Source organism: Maniola jurtina, chromosome 19 (assembly GCF_905333055.1).
Source record: "Maniola jurtina chromosome 19, ilManJurt1.1, whole genome shotgun sequence".
NCBI lineage: Eukaryota > Metazoa > Arthropoda > Insecta > Lepidoptera > Nymphalidae > Maniola > Maniola jurtina.
In genome coordinates, this window is record NC_060047.1 from 1292333 (window position 1) to 1313901 (window position 21569).

General features: G+C 35.3%; 1 protein-coding gene and 1 long non-coding RNA gene across 4 annotated transcripts in view; one reads left to right on the plus strand and one right to left on the minus strand.

The window, feature by feature from the left end:
• The window catches only part of LOC123874726 (neurexin-1), a 184540-nt gene that overhangs the window by 14113 nt on the left and 148858 nt on the right, over window positions 1–21569 (minus strand). Inside the window, exons 11-20 of one of the 3 annotated variants that reach the window (XM_045920209.1) lie at window positions 20688–20795; window positions 14956–15148; window positions 14213–14404; window positions 13213–13356; window positions 12250–12464; window positions 11493–11610; window positions 2274–2873; window positions 1751–1951; window positions 876–992; window positions 398–576 (exon numbers count right to left, since the gene is read on the minus strand). In XM_045920209.1, coding sequence (XP_045776165.1) covers window positions 398–576; window positions 876–992; window positions 1751–1951; window positions 2274–2873; window positions 11493–11610; window positions 12250–12464; window positions 13213–13356; window positions 14213–14404; window positions 14956–15148; window positions 20688–20795 — 2067 coding nt within the window. Of the gene's footprint in view, window positions 1–397; window positions 577–875; window positions 993–1750; window positions 1952–2273; window positions 2874–11492; window positions 11611–12249; window positions 12465–13212; window positions 13357–14212; window positions 14405–14955; window positions 15149–20675; window positions 20796–21569 lie in introns of all 3 variants that reach the window. The other 2 variants (XM_045920208.1, XM_045920207.1) reach the window with 2 other exon arrangements.
• On the plus strand, window positions 47–16716 carry LOC123874727. The gene is made up of 4 exons (XR_006797995.1): window positions 47–75; window positions 259–351; window positions 9115–9118; window positions 16706–16716. It is a non-coding gene; the product is annotated as an uncharacterized LOC123874727 (long non-coding RNA).

A 21569-nucleotide genomic window follows, 5' to 3' on the forward strand; every position in this document is an offset into this window, starting at 1 on the left:
ACGCGCGAATTAGCGAGATAGCGTGAGTCTGTATTGTTCTTGTGTTTAAAATCTTAACGTTGAGCGATAATGTCTGTATAACTCGGTCGCGCTAAGTTTGCACCTCGCTGGAATGCGGCGCCTCTCCCACTTCCCTGTTCACCTCCCCGCGGGGTCTTGCTGCGTCAGTACGGTTCGCATATTGTACCCAAGCGTCAATGTGACGTAATAGACGTGAGGTGCAAACTTAGCTGTAACTTAGGTGTAAACTTAGCTTAGTATTTCATTGATGCACCTTCGGTTTTAGACAGCGTTAGGGTGCGCTTTTCTGTGCAAACGAATTTTTCCAATGCGACTTATGAAAGTGGTAGTGTATTAGGAGTGCTCTATCAACAAGGTACTTATGTATGTAACTCACAATTTCCATCTGCATGTAATCCTGTGTATTCGAGGACTCAATCCTCAGCAGCACAGCGTCAGACTTGCTGGTGACGAAGCCAACGGCAACTTTATCAGTTTCAGTATCAGCGACGGCACTGGGTGGGTACGTGTATGTTATGATGCCTCGACCGGGACCGAACTCATAGGCGATAGATTCTGGAAATTGAAAATTAAATAAATATGATTGATCAATTTTTTTTATATTGAAAATCACACTTCACACTAATATTATAAAGGCGAAAGTTTGCGTGTATGTTTATTACTCTTTCACGCAAAAATTACTAAACGGATTTGGCTGAAATTTCAAATGGAAATAGATTATACCCTGGATTAACACATAGGCTACTTTTTATATCGGAAAAGCAATGAGTTCCTACAGGATTTTTGAAAAACCTAAATCGACGTGGACGAGTCATGGGCGTCAGCTAGTAAAGAAAATATAGGAAAGAGCTTACCATCATAACAAGTAGGACCAGTGAATGAAGTTAAATCGCAATCGCATACGTATGTGTTCCACTGTTGTACGCAAACCCCTTTATTGGCACAGGCATTATGAGTACATTTCGTAGGACCTGAAATTATAACAAAATTAAGTTATATCTTGATAAATAAGTACAGGGTATATCCAGAACGCTAGCAAAAACAAAAACAGGTGATAGTACTAATGATTACCTACTGATAAGATACCATAAAAAAACTATTATTTTTTTTAAATCCTGTAACTATAGGGCCCCGTAGGTACAGGTGCTGACCTTGATAGCCTACGAGGGTGCTAGCGGGGGTAGGTCGCGGGGCGCAGGGTAAGAGGTCTGCGCTGGAGCGCGTCAGTCGGAGTCGAGACCGCTAGGCGAACGGATGTATACGTGTGCCACCCCTTCGGGTTTTTACCGCGTTTTTCCTGTGCCTGTGTTTTTTTAAGCGATTATACTCGTTGACTCACCCGATTTCTTTTCTTTACCCAAAAGTTTTAAAGTAATATATTGCAAATAAAACATCTCAATGACGCTAGAAGTCAAGAACGTTCCGTAAATAGGTCACTCGAAGTCAATGCCACGTCATAGGTGAGGCATTGACCTGACTTTTGCACGCTATACAATGCGGGTTTGAAAAATACTACATCATAAGATAAGGCAAATGGTTATTGGCATTGAATTGTAAGGTAGTATATTAATAACGCTAATTTTTGCCAGCGTTTTGCTTACACCCTGTATTCAAATTCTTGATGATAAAAACATTTTCAATGCTGGCATGACTTGATTAGGTTAAGATTCAACAACTAAAATGCATCAAAAGCATGTTTTAATATACTAAGATATAATTATAAAGATACCTTCACATCCAGATACTAAAGAGGAACTAGGAACCACAGCATCCTCAATCAACGAAGGCGATTCCCCAGGTAGGTCCAAACTAGACATGCATCCTTCGAACCCTTGCCTTGAGAGTACTCCCACTGGTAAAGACGTGTACATGTCTTTCGGTACTCCACCCACGTATAAAACACTGTCTAATTCCAGCATTAGATTTGAACCTGAAAAAATTTACATTACTATAATACTACAAACACTAAAATAAGGCAAAGGCTCTTTATATTTAACAAACATTATCAATCTTCTTGAAAACTGACTTAACTTGATGCTAACTTGGAACTAAACTAAAAAAAACTGGAAAAATGCGAAAAACATACTTTGCTTGAGTAATGGATTCTAGAGATAGATAACTTACTTTTTGCACGGGAAAAATTTCACTTTAGTAATATTATACTCAATTTACCCATAAACTATAAGATTTATTAACTAGTCCAAAATTGTTACTCTTTGGATTTTCAAAAATAGATACTAATATATACTTACTCGTCGTGTGCATTTCTAAATCCTCATCAACTTGCATCGTGTGAATTTTCGGAGTTGGCCTTCTTATGGACACCGTGTGCCATCTGTTATCATTGAGGAAGCTTTTTATCTTATCTTTCATAGTCACCACTCCATCTCCAAGGTTGAAAACACAATGTATGTGACCATTTACTAATTCCACAGCAATAAAATCCTGCTTCTTTCCTCCATTATAAAACAATAGTCCATCCATTTCAGTAGTTCGGAAATAAAAGTCTAAATATGTATTCCCGTATGCTTTTAGTAATGGTAATCCAGCGTAAGTATGTTTTGACTTAAATGTGACCGATTTATATACATTTAAAGAATCTGGTTTCACGAATTTTCCATTGAAAATTATATTGGAAGCATCATAAATATTGTTGTTTTCATCGCTCACTCCAATCCCGAGCGTTCTGGCCATATCTATGTATTTTATTCCATTGAAAACAAACTTTTGAAGGTATCCAACGAAGTTAGGTAAAGTTGACGTCATTTGGATTTCTTCTTCGGGGTGGTACAGTCCTCCTAAATGCAGAGTCGATATTTCTAAAGTAGAAGCTTTTCCTAGAATAGTTTCAGCTGGAAAATAAATCAAAATTATTGATAAAAGAGATATTTATGATGAGAACACATTAAAACACAACATTGACGTTGAAATAATAGAAACTTGCAAAGTAAATGATTCAGTCTTAAAATAAAATATTACTTCTTCGCATACCTACTAGTACTTCGCTAAGTCTAAATTACTTTGATGAAGTATTTTTAACTTCTAGATTTAGTTTACGTCATCCAAATGCTAAAACAATTTCAGCTCTTATTAACCTCATTCACAAATGAAATAATGTAGAGTAATAGATAACATTACGAAATTGTGAGTGAAGTTAGCTGGATGAATTATATGTTAGAATTTGTATAGCAAGATTCTGTGCGAAGGGGTAATTTTTTATTTATAAGATATTAAAATTTACATTTAGCAGCCATTTTTCAAACTTATTTACACAGAGTCTTTCAGCCGGAAGATATTTAGCATAGCAATAGCCAAGCTGTAGGTACTGTTTCTTAAAGTTATCAAATGTATAGTTCCAAAAAACTTGAAGAGTTTGTGGTGATTTGTGACTTACAGTGTAACAAATATTACACGAACGTAATAGATTTGTAGAAACTACTATTTAGTTAAATACCTTAAATTAATTCTTACAACTAAACAATTTGTAACTGTGTATTGTATTGTAGGTGTATTGTTACTACTTGTGCTTTAGTTTTTTTTTAAATTCAAGTAAACTAATCTACTGATTAATGAAAATGACAACATTCTTTCATCAGTGATGTTTGAAATTAAAAGAACAAGTAGTAATACTGAGTTATCGCCAATAGATAAGATTAATAGTTAAGCTACAGGAAAATTAAATGAAGTAAACTACCAGGAAGAAATTAAAGCAGAAAAACTGAAGGGTGAAGGTATCAAGTGCCAGCTAGAACGAACTAAAAATACGATAAAGCATCTATCTACAGCTAACAGGAACTATTATATAAACATCTAAGGATACTTTTGTAGAACATCAAAATAATATTAAAATGATCTTCAGATTTATAATTGCACAAATAGTATAAAACGTTTGTTTAACTTCAGTCTTTAAATTAAATTAGTTTCTGAATGTAAATGTTTCCAATTTATGGAAATAATGATGAAATTAAGTGCAATTATGAAACTATATTAGGTGTTTTATTTCTTACTACTACTTCTATTGTTATGTCATTAGCTATCTATTATTGTGATTGTAATCATGTAAGTTTATTAAGTTTTTGGTAATATAACAAAATAAATGTCTTCAACTGATGAAGTTTAATTTTTAGCTTCCTACATATTTCGTCTTTTCTTATAAGCCCAACATAATTATAAGACTACGTTTTGATGTTAATTTTGTATTTAATTTATAAGGTTCAAATAAAAGCTGTAGATATTAACACTTTGTTTAATCTCAATTCCTTTGTTTATCATTGTTTATCTTTTTGTTCTGAATGTTATCCATCTTTCGTTTTCATTACTGATTTTTTTGTCGTTTCAATATTGTCGATATTTTCTTTACTGTCTTTATTAGCTACACTTCTAGCGACTCTAATATCAGATTCACCTACTTAATTTTCAGGATTGTGTCAAAATGACATTCCAATATGGCTGACAAGCACGGGACCCAGAGCTATTCGAGCGCCATATTGGATCGATGTGGCTATTTAAGACCTGTAGCTTAAGGTCTGAGTTCAGTCTACGCTGAAATTTTGGAAGAAATAGTGCAAGTGTTACAGTGTTTGTGTGGTGGTTAGAAAAGCTAAGTATATTAACTATTTGGTTACTTTAATATTAGAATTTTGAGGTTTTATCCACATTGTGTAAATTGTTTATTGTTGGTTAAAATGATTTTCTCTGGATTTCCATCGGAAATAATTGTGTGATTAAAATGAATTTAAAATAACGTAATTTTGCTAGTTCTGTAAAACTAATAAGTTTGTCCCGCCATTTTTATTATTGATGGAATAAAATTACAAAGGCGGTAGTGTTTATGTTAAAATAAATACAGTTACATAACCTAAAATAAAAACACGCGTTTATAATTTATTTACTTTGTTGATTATTTGATTATATCATAAGAGATGGAGTCAGTTAACCTAAAATAAAACCACGTGTCGATAATTTATTTACTTTGTTGATTATTTGATTATATCATAAGAGATGAAATTACCTAACCTAAATTAGCACACGTGGTGATAGTGTACTTGCTTTGTTGAATGTTCTGATTATATTAGTGTTATTATATGAATTGCATTTACATGTTGAAAAGAGAATTTTGAATAGATGAATTTAATGAAGTGGAACATAAAGGAAAATATGGGAGAAATATATAATTAATTACTGGTGTTTGTTGTTTTAATTCTATCTTAATAGGTCACATCTAATGATTGGTCTAACAATTTTCAGAAGTGGGATGATTTCCCGTAGCAGAACCCGGTCGCGCAGCCGGGTGAGGTGGTGTCCATGGAGAATGGAGCGTGAGCAGCCACGGGTGCAAGAAGATGACAACGAAAGCAGCTCGCCAGGCGCCAACTCCGCTGCCGCGTCGAGTCTACAGGCTGACGGCGGATACGACGTTCACCGAGCGGTACTGGTAGGATCTTTCCATATTCTTCTCTTTTGGCTAAACCTCATATTATACCGGAAGTCAGTCAGTCAAAAAAAAACTGAATTACCCGCACGTCAATGGCTAAATAAAATTGAACAGTTAGGAACAATTCATGTTTGGAACAACTCCGTAAAGAGTTTTATTATATGGAAACTTGTTTGGTAGGTTTAGGTAAAATGAAGCATAGCTCACTACTTTCTAGGAATGGAAAAACAAAATTATTGAGACTTCCTCAAAGTATTGGTTTTGTTGAGTTATTGAAGCAAATGGTACGTCAAATGGTATCAAAATGAAACTATGACTCACTATTCCTATTCCAAATGTAACCTGTTGACGAAATGTGACATCACTAATTTAAAAGCTGTGTCCTGCATCTTTGTTGGATTTCTTTATCACATTAGAGCCATGGCCAGGGCAGGTAATTATAGGACACCATGAGAATTATATTCTCAAATTCTTTGTGTAAATGAAGATAAAATAAATCTTTTTACATGTCACAATCCAACATTTTTCTGGAATAAATTGTATAATGAAGACTTTTAGAAACAGTTTCGGGGATAAAGATGGCGGCGTACGGGATAATAGAGATCAGAATAAAAACGTTTGTTTCAATTCAATCCGATCAAATTTAGTTATTGATACAGGTCATCTTATAGGTACGAATGCATAATAATACTGGTCCCGCTGTACCACGCCAAGCTAGCATGCAAAAATATTAATTGTGTTAAACATACTAAATTCTAAAATACAAAGTAAAATTTACGATTGTTTGAAATAAATGAAGTTATACAATAAAAGGGATTTACAATTTTGAATATTTAGTCCTAAAATTATTACAAGATTACCACAAAGAAAAAAAAAGAAAGAGGAAAATGGTTAAATATTCAAATAGTTACTTTTAACGTTTTTATTTTATTTATGTTTACAAGTTCTCTTATTTCCAAAAGGTAATTTGTTTAAAAATTTTAACTGCCATAATGATAAAACTATTAATGATAAGAGCGGTTCTTGGTGACGGGAATCTCAATTTATATTTTCGTCTTTTGTTATCAAATTCTGTTAACTTTTTTTTATTTTTATTTATTAGCTACAAACAAAATAGTTTCATAATGAAGGTACAGTTAATAAACGAAGTTTTTGGAAGTAAGGTATGGTCTCTCTGGGACAATCTACATGTAACTCTCACGCATCCTCTTTGGGCCAGTAACACGTTTTTATGTTAGAGCCGTTGCCTCAAAAATTATGCCATCATGTAACTCTCACGCATCCTCTTTGGGCCAGTAACACGTTTTTATGTTAGAGCCGTTGCCTCAAAAATTATGCCATATCTTTATACAGAGGCTACATGACCATAATAAGCCGTCATTAGTACTTTTTGCTAACATGTTCAAACAATACGATGCTTGATTAACTCCTTTTAAACATATTCGATGTGAGTTTTTCCATGTTAAATTGGAATCGATTTTCTTATACAACGAGCCCGGACACGTGGTCCGTTTCTGTCCCAAGAATACAAATCACGATTCCGCCGCGATGTGCAATGTTACAAACAAATAGTAAGGATAATCTTGCTCAATCTACCCCTATATTTATTGATAGGTGAACCTGTTCTCTTAACGGTATTTAGTGTTCCATCTTCGGTACAGTATTATCCAGTTACATCGTTATTTATTAACCGTTCGTACAACCGTTAACCATCGTTAACTTTGGTACGCAGCCGCTTTTAATAAAAAAGGACTAACTTTTAGCACGTGGACACGTAACAAACGAAATTAATCATAGTGGAAATTGTAAGGAAAGTCAAATTCCGATTTCTATCCTTGAAGTGACAAAGATTAATTTGTAGATCACAGAATCTCAAAATTCTAAAAGAACTTGTCAGTATCTGACAAACATACTCGGATTTATTCGCAACTAATACAAACGAACTAGGCTTTAGTCGGTAAAATACAATTGGACATCAAACTTAACTCTGAAAAGCCAGTCTGTTATCGTCCATGCAGGTTGTCGTTCGCAGAAAAGGATGTTGTTAGGGATAAAATAGATGATATGTTAGGAAACTGTATTTTTCGGGAATCCAAGTCAAACTATTCCAGCCCGATTTTATTGGTAGGTACGCAAAAAGTATGGAGACTATTGATTGTGCGTTGATTTTAGAAAGCTTGAAAGACAAATATCCGCTTCCAATCATCGAGGACCAAATCGAAGAACTTGGTGGAAAAATATATTTTACCAGCTTGGACAGATCTCAGGGATTTTATCAAATTCCTGTAGCAGCAGATTATATTCACAAAACTTGATTTGTGACTCCCGAAGGCCATTACGATTTTTACGGATGCCATCTGGCTTGACGAATTCTCCAGCTGTCTTTTAAAGACTAATGGATACATTGTTTGCTTCAATAAGGAACAAAGTTCTTCATTACATTCAAATTCAAATTCAAATTCAAAATGTTTTTATTCAATTAGACTTTTACAAGTTCTTTCGAATCGTCAAAAGCATCTACCACTGGTTCGGAATGCCTTTCCTACCGAGAAGAACCAGCAAGAAACTCGGCGGTTGCTCTTTTCAAAGATTTGATATACAATATTATGCCATGTATAAAAGCAATTGAAGTCCTGCGCATTGCTGGAGCGAATCGAAGTTCAAATCCACGCTTTTTTATCATTTACATAATCTTCGATAGTATAATATGCTTTTCTCAAGAGCATATTTTTAATAGATTTTTTGAACCTGTGTAAAGGCAAGTCCAAAATTGATAATATTGTCCATTGATAATATTTTACTACCCACGGTAACTGAAGAATGCTTAGAATTATTAAAGTAAGTCTTACAGACTTACAGATTATATGTGAAGCAGGAATTTGGAAAAATACTATTTCTTACAGGACAAAATTGATTACCTCTGTTATGAAATAACTGAACAAAAAATCCGTCCAGGAAGCAACGTTTCTAGGGCTAACTAGCTATATTCGAAAATTTGTGCCAATTATGTTGTATGTTTTGATTTATATAAATGAATTAAGAAAACGTTCCGTAGTATTGAAAATCTGCTCAACAAAACGCATTTGATTATCTTTGTTATATTGACGAGTCGATCAATACTCTCGTTATTTCACCGAACAGGAAATAATATCGAAGTTCATACTGACGCAAGCAGTAAGGGTGTGGCTGGCATTCTGATGCAGAAACAAGAACGTGGATTCAAGCCTATCTCTCATTTTAAAGTAGAAATTTTTGTTAAGAAGAATCTATGAACCATTTCTACGGGTTGTAAACTTTAACCGTTGTGAAGTCATTAAGAAGATTTCGAATATATCTAGTAGGTGATCATTTTAAAGTAATTACAGATATTACGCAGCAGTGCATTATACCTATTCGAAAACGAATTTGGTGTCAAGGATAGTGGCTATTTCTCCAGGAATAAGATATGGTGGTTAAGCAAAGATCTGGCAAGTCGCATAGTCATGTAGCTAGACATTCATATCGTAGACATTTTGATTGGATAGTTTGTTTGCGAAATCAGGATGATAAAATTCGTATGATAAAATATGTAAAAGTTGGAAACTGGCGTTAATCCCGATATTAAAAATAATTTAAAATTAAGGAAGATAAGATTTATAAAACTAAGATGGAAAGGAAAGACTGGTAATATCGAAATACGGAAGATAGAAATAATGAGGAAGTACCATGATTGCATAGGTCATCCAAGGTTAAAACGTGAGGGTACCATAAAAAGTCATTTTTGGGTTACCAGAACGGCGAGGTTGTTGTGTAGATGATATTTATAAATGGAGTTAATATGGAAAAGTGGAAGGTGAGCTGCAGATAGAAATCTGAATGTTAGACGAAAATTAAAGGGAAAATATAGTGGGCCTTACAAAATTCCTAAAGAAGTCGGCAATTATAGATATGTAATTAAATCTCTGAAAGGTATGAACGATTAAAAAACTTTGGTGCTTTGGTTTCGTCGGATTCCTAAAAAGATTCGAAGCAGAAGTTAACTCCTTTTCGAGCGGTGAAGATAGTGAGGTTAATGGTACAGAAGGAATTAATTAGATTAAGTAATCAATGGAATGATTGAAGATAATAACTGAAAGAATTAAATAATTGAATTGTTGGAAGGCTAGAAATTGATTAACTGGTTAAAAAAAAAAAGAAGTTTAATGGCTAAAAAAATGGCTATGATTGATTGGTATATTGGAAATGGTTTAAAAAAAAAAAAGTTGGTTGGAAATGGTTCCAAAAATGGTTATGATTGATTGGTATATTGGAAATGGTTTAAAAAAAAATGTTGGTTTGGAAATGGTTCCAAAAATGGTTATGATTGATTGGTATATTGGAAATGGTTTAAAAAAAAATGTTGGTTGGAAATGGTTCCAAAAATGGTTATGATTGATTGGTATATTGGAAATGGTTTAAAAAAAAAATGTTGGTTTGGAAATGGATCCAAAAATGGTTATGATTAATATTTTGGTTATTGGAAATGGTAAAAAAAAGAATATGGTTATGATTGATATTATGGTTATTGGAAATGGTAAAAAAAAACGGTTTTGATGAGATTATGGTTATTATGATTGATTGATTTATTGGGTATAGTAAAATAGTTGCAATGGTTGCGACAAATTGGTTTATGGAAAACAGTTGTAAGAGTTATGAATTTAGTTAATCTTTATGAAGTTGGTTGAGTTTCACAGCAGTTTTATAGAAACGATTGATTGTTATAAATTCTTATGGATATAGTTACATGAGTTTTTTAAGTTATTAACTTATTCGCTTTTAGTAAAGTAATTCTGGTTGAATATCATTTTGGATATAAAGGAGATTTTTCATCACTGTATGACGCCTGGGCTAGAACTTCGTAGGATATACTTGGATATAGTCCAGAAAACAAGACAGTTTTAAACTATATTATATTTCTATAAAATGGTTTTGTTTGGTAGTACTAAAAGTTTGTTAGTTTTCATACATTTTAACGAGTATATTGAAAGAATATAAAAAGTCAATGCGGAAATATGTTTTAAAATATTTACGAAATAAAATTTTTGCACACTTCTCTTTGCAGGGTCGCAAAGCGAGTCAGGATGGACGAGTGTCAAAATGACATTCCAATATGGCTGACAAGCACGGGACCCAGAGCTATTCGAGCGCCATATTGGATCGATGTGGCTATTTAAGACCTGTAGCTTAAGGTCTGAGTTCAGTCTACGCTGAAATTTTGGAAGAAATAGTGCAAGTGTTACAGTGTTTGTGTGGTGGTTAGAAAAGCTAAGTATATTAACTATTTGGTTACTTTAATATTAGAATTTTGAGGTTTTATCCACATTGTGTAAATTGTTTATTGTTGGTTAAAATGATTTTCTCTGGATTTCCATCGGAAATAATTGTGTGATTAAAATGAATTTAAAATAACGTAATTTTGCTAGTTCTGTAAAACTAATAAGTTTGTCCCGCCATTTTTATTATTGATGGAATAAAATTACAAAGGCGGTAGTGTTTATGTTAAAATAAATACAGTTACATAACCTAAAATAAAAACACGCGTTTATAATTTATTTACTTTGTTGATTATTTGATTATATCATAAGAGATGGAGTCAGTTAACCTAAAATAAAACCACGTGTCGATAATTTATTTACTTTGTTGATTATTTGATTATATCATAAGAGATGAAATTACCTAACCTAAATTAGCACACGTGGTGATAGTGTACTTGCTTTGTTGAATGTTCTGATTATATTAGTGTTATTATATGAATTGCATTTACATGTTGAAAAGAGAATTTTGAATAGATGAATTTAATGAAGTGGAACATAAAGGAAAATATGGGAGAAATATATAATTAATTACTGGTGTTTGTTGTTTTAATTCTATCTTAATAGGTCACATCTAATGATTGGTCTAACAATTGTTTATTCCTTTAGATAATTTTGACCTAATAATGTCAAATGAAAACCAACCTTATATCCACTACTATAAGGGTGAAAACAAAATGGTGCGGGTGCGTCCCGTGCATACGTACATAACGTACCGCGTACTGGCTGGCCTCCGTCTACCTGCAGCTTGAGGTTCGAAGCTCGACGCGAGAAGCGAACGGTGTGCCACTTGTCGTCCGCCACGTTGGTGCCAGCGAGGAGGTTCTGGAAGAGCAATAAACACACTGGCTAGAAAGGAAAATTCAATTTAGCCCCAGTTGATAGATCACTTTATTGAACTCTAATTGCTGAGAAGTTAAAAGAATAGAATGAGAACGACACCACATGGTTGTTGTCTCTTAAAAACTTCGAAAGGAAGAACGTACTTTATATTTTTTAGGGTTCCGTACCTCAAAAGGAAAAACGGAACCCTTATAGGATCACTTTATTGTCTGTCTGTATGTCTGTCTGTGTGTCTGTCTGTGGTGCTTTACCTGTACATTCTAAAACAAATTTTTATTTAGTTTTAGGCATAATAGTTTTTGATTTATCATGCAGTGTCGAAAAAATCCTAAGTACGGAACCTTTGGTGCGCGAGTCCAGTTGGCCGGTTTTTTATAATGTAAAATAGGAATAAGTCTAGATTTTTCGAAAAATGTACGGTAGCAAAGCTGCTGGCCGGTCAGCAACTTATATTTCCCGGAACCTCTTCATCACACAGGATGGCCACCGAAGGGGTTTTAATGGGTACAAATTCCACATAACCCGATCTCTCTTCAATAAGACCGAGTATTTTGAAAAGATTTCGCCCTGTTAACAAACAAAAGATCTACTCTTTAGGATAAGGAAAGCATTAAAGGTAACCTTTTCTCGATCCCCCAACCGGACACTCGCTCTAACCCTTCCAGCGGCCACAGCCAGTTCTATCCTGTCCGCAGAATGCTCTGACGCTGTACGCAGTAACAGTCCAGCCTTGCCAGTCCGGAACCGAAGCAGCAATTCTTCAGTTTGGGTAACGTGTTCTGGTCCGAGTGCTGCAGTTAGGTGTTGGCTGCCATTGAGGTGTATTGTTGGTGACTCTGTAAGGATAAGAATTTTACGTTTAGTTTTTGCTCTTGTACTAAAAAGACAAAGGAAAAAAGCCATTGAAAAAGTTCTATAAAATTCCTAAGGTTAAATATTTGTGCTAAGTACCACATGAATTTTAGGGACAGCCACAAAATTCAGCAAGTAGGTACATAATTAGAATTCTGTAATTTTAACAATTACCTACGTAAGCATTCAATAAATTACTTATGTTTTCAACAAAATAAATTTATTTTCTGTACTCACTGTTTTTAATTTTTAATTTGTCTATTAGTTAATTTTAACAACGATGATTTCGAGTTTCTACTGATAACCCTGTAGGTAGGTATTTCATATCATCAAAATAGTCAAAAAGTTAGCTATTCCAACCGGGAAGTTAGAATAGTAAAACAACCTAAGGCTTTGAGTTTTCTTTTTCTATAAATTATTTTTCAGCCCTTTATGTTTTCAAAAAACCGGTCACATGAGAATGAGATTCACAAACGAAGGGTTCCGTACAATTGCACGAGAAATAACACTTTTTATCTTTTTTGTGATGTAACCGCAAATATTTCCGCATTTTACCTTTACTTGTGCTTAACATTGTCACATGCCAAATTTTATGATTCTAGGTCAACAGAAAGTATCAGGAGATTTTGATTCCCTTGACAGGTCTTGAGAGACAGACAGACATACAGCGAAGAGAACCTATAAGGATTCATATTTCTCTGAAGAGATGGGACCCAAAAAAGAGTAATTTACCTCGTCCACAAGTGGGTCCCCCGTAGTTAGTGGCAGAGCAATCGCACAATGCCCGGTTCCATCCCTCGGAGCACACCCCGCCGTGCTGGCAGGGCGAACTCACGCATTGCTTCATTAGCACGTGGCACGCTGGCCTGACTGAAGCTGGAATGAGAAAAAGCCATGAGATGACATGGAACACCTAAGCAAGCTACCGCGCAGGGGCAAATAACATACCTGTGTGTGAAAACCACAAACGAAAAAGAAAAGATTGAGATTGCCCCAATCACGGTACATAAATACGACCGTATCTGATTAAGGAGGCAATTTAGGGGCAAGTTCCCAGATTGCCCCTGTGGCAGTCATGACTTACATGGCTAATATTCTTTTAAAAAAAGATCATAATCTCTAAACATACTATTTGCGGCATTATTTGCGGCAAAAATGCTCGTTTGCAGTTTTCGACAAATGAACACATTTTGTTACGTCTTTTACGATGTGATACAGATTCACTAATGACATCATTATAAAATGAGCACAGCATAAATTAATAGGTATCTCCACTCTCGCTTACTCCAATAAAATACTTCGCCTCTACAGTCTACAGGGTTCCCGATATAGAATGTCGGGATTACAAAAATATTTTGTTGAATTTTGTCCTGGAGAAATCAAAAAATCAATTGGCATCAAGACCATAGCCAGGATTAGGAACATATTTCTAACCTAATCATCATGCGGAAAATAATTTTGCCTAACAGATTTGACACACGCAATTTTTTGTTTTACCTAGTAGGTAGGTATAGTTGGCGTTGCGACAGGTCGAGATGGCAATCAGGATATGAGGCTGGGGGACGCCCGCCCTCACCATATTAGCGCGGGGGCTGTGTGTCCAGCCCGATAGCCATCTCAACCTGTCGCATACTATAAATATCTAAAGAAAAAATCTAAAGCATTGTAAGATCAACTTCGTCTGAGGATAATCCGGTGTCGAATGTATCATATGAATATTATCTTTACTCACCAGAGTCCTGCTGCCTGGCATAAGCTGTAAGGTCCTGAGGCTTCCCGTTCAACACCAGGTCCCGGATGCAGCCAACGAACCCCTGTCTTAGTGCAGCAGTCCATAACGCTGCTGGTGTTCTTGAGGCGGAGTACTCTGAACCAAGCCCACCGACGAATAATGGTCCATCCAGTTCGAGCTGATTGGATTCACCTGTATAACATTGAGAGTATTGTGAAAAAACTCTTGGCAAGTGAAGCAACTATAGGATTGTATAAAAACCTTAATAGACCTCGTTCCCTGGGAACAGAGACGGCTCCTAATGTGGGCCGCAACGTGCGTTGACATAATATTAGCCCCGTGCCATAACAGGGTGCCATATAAGAGTGAATAGCATCTTCTAGATAAACGGGTCCCATCTTAGACCACATCATCATGTTACATCTGGTGTAATTGTGGTCAAGCGTATGTCTATAATGAATTGAAAAAAAAGCACATGAAGAAAGCCGCAGTAGAAATGGCTGAAACAGGTAAGCGACGCAAGTAGGTATCCCTTTCTCATCGACTGTTCATTTTTGTTCCGTTTACCGTGGAGACTCGGTCATGGAGTCTTAATACTAAAAATATACTGGAGAAAAGAACCAAAGAGAGACGTTGGAATTAGTTGGTGGAAATTTGTGGCGCATGGAAGTCCCTACGAAAGACCTATGTCCAGCAGTGGACAACTGGAGAAAAAAAAATCATGCCAGGAGTCCAGAACTTACCAGGAGTTTTAAACTCTGCGTTAGCACCATCTACAGTAACCCTCCCGTCTCTGCCAGTCCTTCTCATCAGGAACTCATGCCAGTGGGAATCATCCACTCTTCTCCGAGATGCTCTCACTCTCACTCCACCAGAGCCCAGGTCCACGTGCACGTAGATGTATCCATTCAGGATCTCGACGGCGAAGAGGTCCGCCTACAAGGAAGTGCATTACTACTACTAAATACTTCTACAGATTCAAATGTAGCATTGCCACACGTTGCCAACGTGAATAGACCAACATCAAAACCTAAAAGGTCGTTTAGGTCTATTTCACTTTGATGTTACAATGTTATGATATTCGAAATCGATCAACGTTGTTGAGGTGTACAATCTCGTACTAAGCCTATAACTATAAGTTTTAGTACGGGTTCATATATCTCGAAAACTGGAACGTGTTTGGGATTTCTGATCAACTGTTGGCTATTTGTTTTGTTTGTTCTAATTGTAGGCTTGTTCTAAGTCGTTTTCTAAAACTATAAAACTCGTGCTAGGGTACAATGAATGCATTCTTTTCAATCAATACATACCTACTATTACTTACCTCACAAAAAAAATATATGACGAAGACCCCAAAAAAACTACTGTCTTATATTAATCAAATACTTTCAATGATATTTTACCACAGATAATATGTACCTAACATTCAAATTACCCAAGGTATAAAATGCTGTCTCGCTCATGAGTAAGACAAAAGATACAAAACGCACGAGAGTAGCAAAGATAGCACTCTACAATTAATGTGACCAAAAAGTGGTAGTCACTTTAGACGCGTATGTAGATAACGCATCTATTGCTTTCACTAACATTATAATATCGAGTAGTAGGCCATTAGGTATACATCATATAACTTATTCACTAATTTTAGTGTTTTATTACCACTTAGTATTTTACTACCATTATATTTGTCAAGCTTAATTATACCAAAATCAGACATTCAATATCGATCCATGTCATCGATAATTCAGCTATTCGTGTCCATTTCGTAACTATTAGTTCATTGTCTATGCAAGTTAGTAACACATTGACTAACTAGGGCCTGAATACATTGATGAGTGACTATTGTATTTGCGGACAATTACTGAAGTTTAGGTACAACGCACACTTGCAGAATTGCTGCAACTGCTAATTGCTAATATAATGCTCTATTTTTTGGACTAGGACATAAGGAAGAAATGAATCAAATCCAACGACAGTGATAACAACAATTTTAAAATGAAAACCTTTTAAATACATAAAACAACTAACCTACGTACCTATAAAAAAGTTAAAACTGAAAATAAAAACCTTGATGCATGCAAACTACTCAGACTAGGTATTTGAATACCATTCGATAAAATAACCAGACATGCAATTTGTAGGATCGTTCACGGTCTAATAATAACAGTCAGTAATAAAACTACCAAAAGTTATATTCATTCTAAAAAACTCTATGGAATCGTAATGAAATTGGTATCGTCAGTGAAATAAAGAAAATAGGTAGTTTCATAGAGAAAAATGGAATTTTATAGGCTGGACGGAGTAAAATAAGATAATTTCAACGTAAAAGAATTTGTCAAACAATAACTTAACTTTAAACGACCTAAGTACTTATTTGTCATTAAAAGAAAGTGCTACTTTAATAACTATAAATTACAAGTACATATACGTATTAAGCATCGAAAAATCTACTTATCAAAATATTAAATAACATAAACATATAAAAAATAAAAGGACACGATTTACTAAATACATAACAATCTACATTTTAAATAAAAACAGTCTAATGTCAAAAAAATCTAAAGCAACTTATCAAAATAAAAGATCAAAATAAATTAGTATGAAAATTAAAAGCACGCTATTTATTTTTATCATCTATATTCAAAAAATCTAAATATAAAAAATCTAATGTTATTTTTAATAAAAATAAACTATGGGATAATGGTGCGAATTTGTGTAGGTATTAATAAAGCCTTTCGTAAAAAGCTCCAAGGTTACGTCCTTTCTTATCAGTACTATATTCAATAAAATAATATAATATATTGTATTATATTCAATACCAGCTAAAATGCGTTTGTTAGGATGTAATAACGTGCTTAGACTATTCTCGATCAGTTGGTATGGCAGCGGTATTAAGGACCCATGTACTTATTTGCCCAAGTCGTTCAGCCAAGGCAAGTGTCGGCCAATGTGAAAACGCTATTTGCGAAATGCAACAAGATCTTTTGTTATTTTATAAAATTCCACAAAAATTGGTAAGCCGGCCAGCGCTGGTCGTCTCGGCAGATATACGAGTACTTCAAGTGACCCTATACACATTCACCGAGTTTGTCAGACTAATGTACCTACTACTCTTTCAATAAAGTACTAAATAGGCATCTCCATCCACAATAATGACAGAATCAAAGCGAATCGAAGCGAAGATCTAAAATATTACATTGTATATATTGACCTTTATCCTCACAATATCACAATATAACCTCTACCGAGAAATAAATTTGTTTTATTCTCGCACATTCGATACAATGCGCGTTTTTATCATTTTTTCGTCAATATGTAAAAATTTAGATAATCATTTCGATTCTTTGTCAGTGTGAATCGACTTTTCAGCCTACGATGCCTACCGACTATTCTGAAGATAATATTATATTGACCCAATACGCTTGGCCAGTGACTTGGCAAACGTATACAGGAGCACTGAGGTTGAATAGAGCACACTTTGACTTTGCTTAGACTTGAGTTTTAGTTAAAACGAGACTGATTTATGCCAACGGTATAACGCTGTCTCGTTTTAACAGTGTCTTAAGTCTAAGCTAAGACAAAGTGCGCTCTATAGATGTCAGCCTTGGTCTATATAATTTGCTTCATTCAGCCAAGTGAGGCCCTGCCCCACCAACAAATCAAGTAACGGCCCCAAGGTGTTCAGTATACCACTGTGCTCAGGAATCTACGTGCACACCAACCACAAATAAACACAATACACTTCAAAGTGGGTGAAACTTTATAAGGTACCATACACAAATTCCCCTAATTCAGTGTTGCCATATTTTATTTTATTTTCCAACACCTCCTTGCCTCGACCTACCATGCATAACATCTCAGTGGACAAAACCAGAACATTAAAAAAATTAAAAGCTTCCCTATTTCCGTGTTAAAAAAAATCAAAAGAAAAAACTTTTTTTTTTTTTTCAATCTCTTGCTTAAATGTTTTTATACGAGAGAATTATGATATTTGGACCAAGCGAAAGTTAATTTAGGTTAGGCAGTTGAAAAAAATGTACTACGACAGCATAAGTAGCATCTAAACCAAATGTGTTGATAACAATATATTTGGTTACACAAATAGCACGGGTACAGCAGCTGTGGACCATCAAGCCCAAATAAAGTAGTTAAATTTTTACGTAAAAAATACCAGGAAAATAGGGAACTTTATCAAACCGCAGAAGTCATAAAGCTCGATTTAATAAAGGCTAAATCACAGCCACAAAATATTAAGCGCTGATTATGGAGTTAATGTCCATGCTTATCCACTGAGTATAATTTATTGAGATTGCAAAATTTTCCTTACATTTCGGGTAATCAACAATTTTAATTAACTTTTTTTAACAACTCCCGAAACGAAGACGAAAGGAAAAATGTTGAAAAGCATTTAATGTTTTCCAATGGCAAACATCACGAGTATTTAACGAACCGAATTGTATCCTTAGTAAGAGTTTGCGCACTCAACTACTTTGGAAGATTTCGAGTATCGAAATACTATAAAGTCAGAGTAAAGTAGGCCTAAAATCACTTGTTTTAAGACCCGATTGCGGCAATTCATCTACAGACATCTCATTCAAAAATCTTGGCATCAGATTGTTCATCCTTTTTGTTGCTACTTCTAGATTCTCTTCTCTATCAGACATTATAAAACCAAATCCAATAGCACGACGCGTTCAGCCATTACCATTGAAAATATTGTATTCAGTCGTAAAAAAATATCTGAATTGAAACTACCTTTGGTTGGACCGCAGTTAAAGGCTAGAGCATTAGTTTGTTAAGAAAACAATATTTTAATAATTGTTTTTCATTATTAAAGATCCTACGGAATAAGATATATATTCACTCTATTTAAATTTAGAAATTTTAGGAAGTGAGCATAAATAAAACAGATAATTTACTATTTAGTTTTTACTCTGACGTCATACTGATTCTATACTCGAAATGTATCAACGTTGTTGATATGCACAAACTTGTACTAAGCCTATTGGATATAATATCGGTTCCAATTTACTGAATACACATGATATTACTACGAAAGCCCTTGATATAGCCTTCACGCGGCCTTCATCTGTTTTATAAAGCATTGAAACCTGTTAAAGGAATATAGAAAACGTTTTATACGTAGGAGCCTCTATATTAAATTTCGCAATCTCTCACGAAGGTTACGATGTGATGGATATGAAAGTGGAAGGAGTTGCTTATATTTTCAGGACCTGTATTACGAAACTTGATTGATGCATTGCGATCGTCGCAATCGTAATTATTGCTTCCTATTTTTGTTGAATATCAAATAACTGGTATCTAGAAATTAAATTAAGTAATACTGGTTGTCTTTTCAAAACTTTCAGATTTTTTTTAATGTAAGTATGTACTCTACGAAAAAATGTAAAGTCACACTTATTATACTGCTAACTGATTCTCTCGACTTCATCCACTTCGATTAAGTTTTGCAAAATCCCGTGGAAACTCTTTGATTTATCCGGGATTAAAAGTAGCCTATGCCAATCCTCCAGATCTTAAACTATCACTAGACATGATATGTGTAGTATTGGGTAGTAAGGGTAGTGATGGGTAGTAAGGGTAGTGATGGGTAGTAAGGGTAGTGATGGGTAGTAAGGGTAGTGATGGGTAGTAAGGGTAGTGATGGGTAGTAAAGGTAGTGATGGGTAGTAAGGGTAGTGATGGGTAGTAAGGCTAGTGATGGGTAGTAAGGGTAGTGATGGGTAGTAAGGGTAGTGATGGGTAGTAAGGGTAGTGATGGGTAGTAAGGGTAGTGACGGGTAGTAAGGGTAGTGACGGGTAGTAAGGGTAGTGATGGGTAGTAAGGGTAGTGATGGGTAGTAAGGGTAGTGATGGGTAGTAAGGCTAGTGATGGGTAGTAAGGGTAGTGATGGGTAGTATGGGTAGTGATGGGTAGTAAGGGTAGTGATGGGTAGTAAGGGTAGTGATGGGTAGTAAGGGTAGTGATGGGTAGTAAGGGTAGTGATGGATAGTAAGGGTAGTGATGGGTAGTAAGGGTAGTGTTGGGTAGTAAGGATAGTGATGGGTATTGGGTAGTAAGGGTAGTGATGGGTAGTAAGGGTAGTGATGGGTAGTAAAGGTAGTGATGGGTAGTAAGGGTAGTGATGGATAGTAAGGGTAGTGATGGGTAGTAAGGGTAGTGATGGGTAGTAAGGATAGTGATGAAAGGGACTGGCTGATACAGACACAGCTTAAGAGCTGTGTTTAGAATGAAGAAATAAATAGATCAACGCTAAGAGAAAATTCAGAAATACCCCGAAACCGTGGTAGCGAACAATACTCAATAGGTCCGATTGCGATAATCTCATTGATGCATCAAAAGTTTGTAATACAGGGACGGGACTGTTCCCGATGATTATGGTATGAAGATGGTGTCGCCAATGGTATCTGATCGTCCAACCCCAAAAGCTTCACCCCTTACCGTGCAACCTACCCTTGGTGGCTTCGCGCCCATGTTGAAGAGGATCAGGCCGTTCGGTTCGTTTGTTCGGAACTTGAAGGATATTGTGCCAGTCTTCACTGCCTCCCATTTCGGAAGTATCTGCAGAAAAAAAGAGAATGAATAAAATTCCCAGTATAAATAAAACGCAAAAATGTTTTATGTTGTCTGTCAAATTGGTTTCATTAGAAAGGCAATAAAGTTTTAGACCACTAAATGCATCAGGCATATTCTTCTTTTGGATTTTGTCCAAATTCAGAAATTTATAAAAATACTAGCTGTGCCCGCGACTTCGTTCGCGTGGAATAGTGACTTTTCGCGCTTTATATAGCCACGGACGCTCAGGCGCGAGGCGCCGTGGTTCTTTAAATTGACATAACTTTTTTATTTATGAACCGATTGACATGAAATAAACACTAAATGCTAAGTGAAGCTTACTACAATATATTAGTGAAAACCGTATCTAAATCGAATAAGCCGTTTCTGATATTAGCGTGCACAAACACGCAGACAAACAGACAAACAGACAAAAAAAAATTAATTACAATTTCGGGTTCGGCATCGATATAATAACAACCCCTGCTTCTTTTTTTTTATATATTTCCATTGTACAGACACCACTTTTCTACAATTTTATTATATGTATAGATTTTTTATTAATATTTATCAAATTATAACAGCATACTACGCGACAGATCGAGATAGCATTCTAGGTATGAGGCGAGGGGTGACAGGAGGACGTCCTATACGCATCCGTATATCGACTTTTCGCGTACTAATTAATACACGTCGTATAAAGTACGCGACAGATCATGATGACAATCGGGATGGCGGGGTGGAAACGCCCCGCTCACCCGCACAGCCCCCGCGCTAACC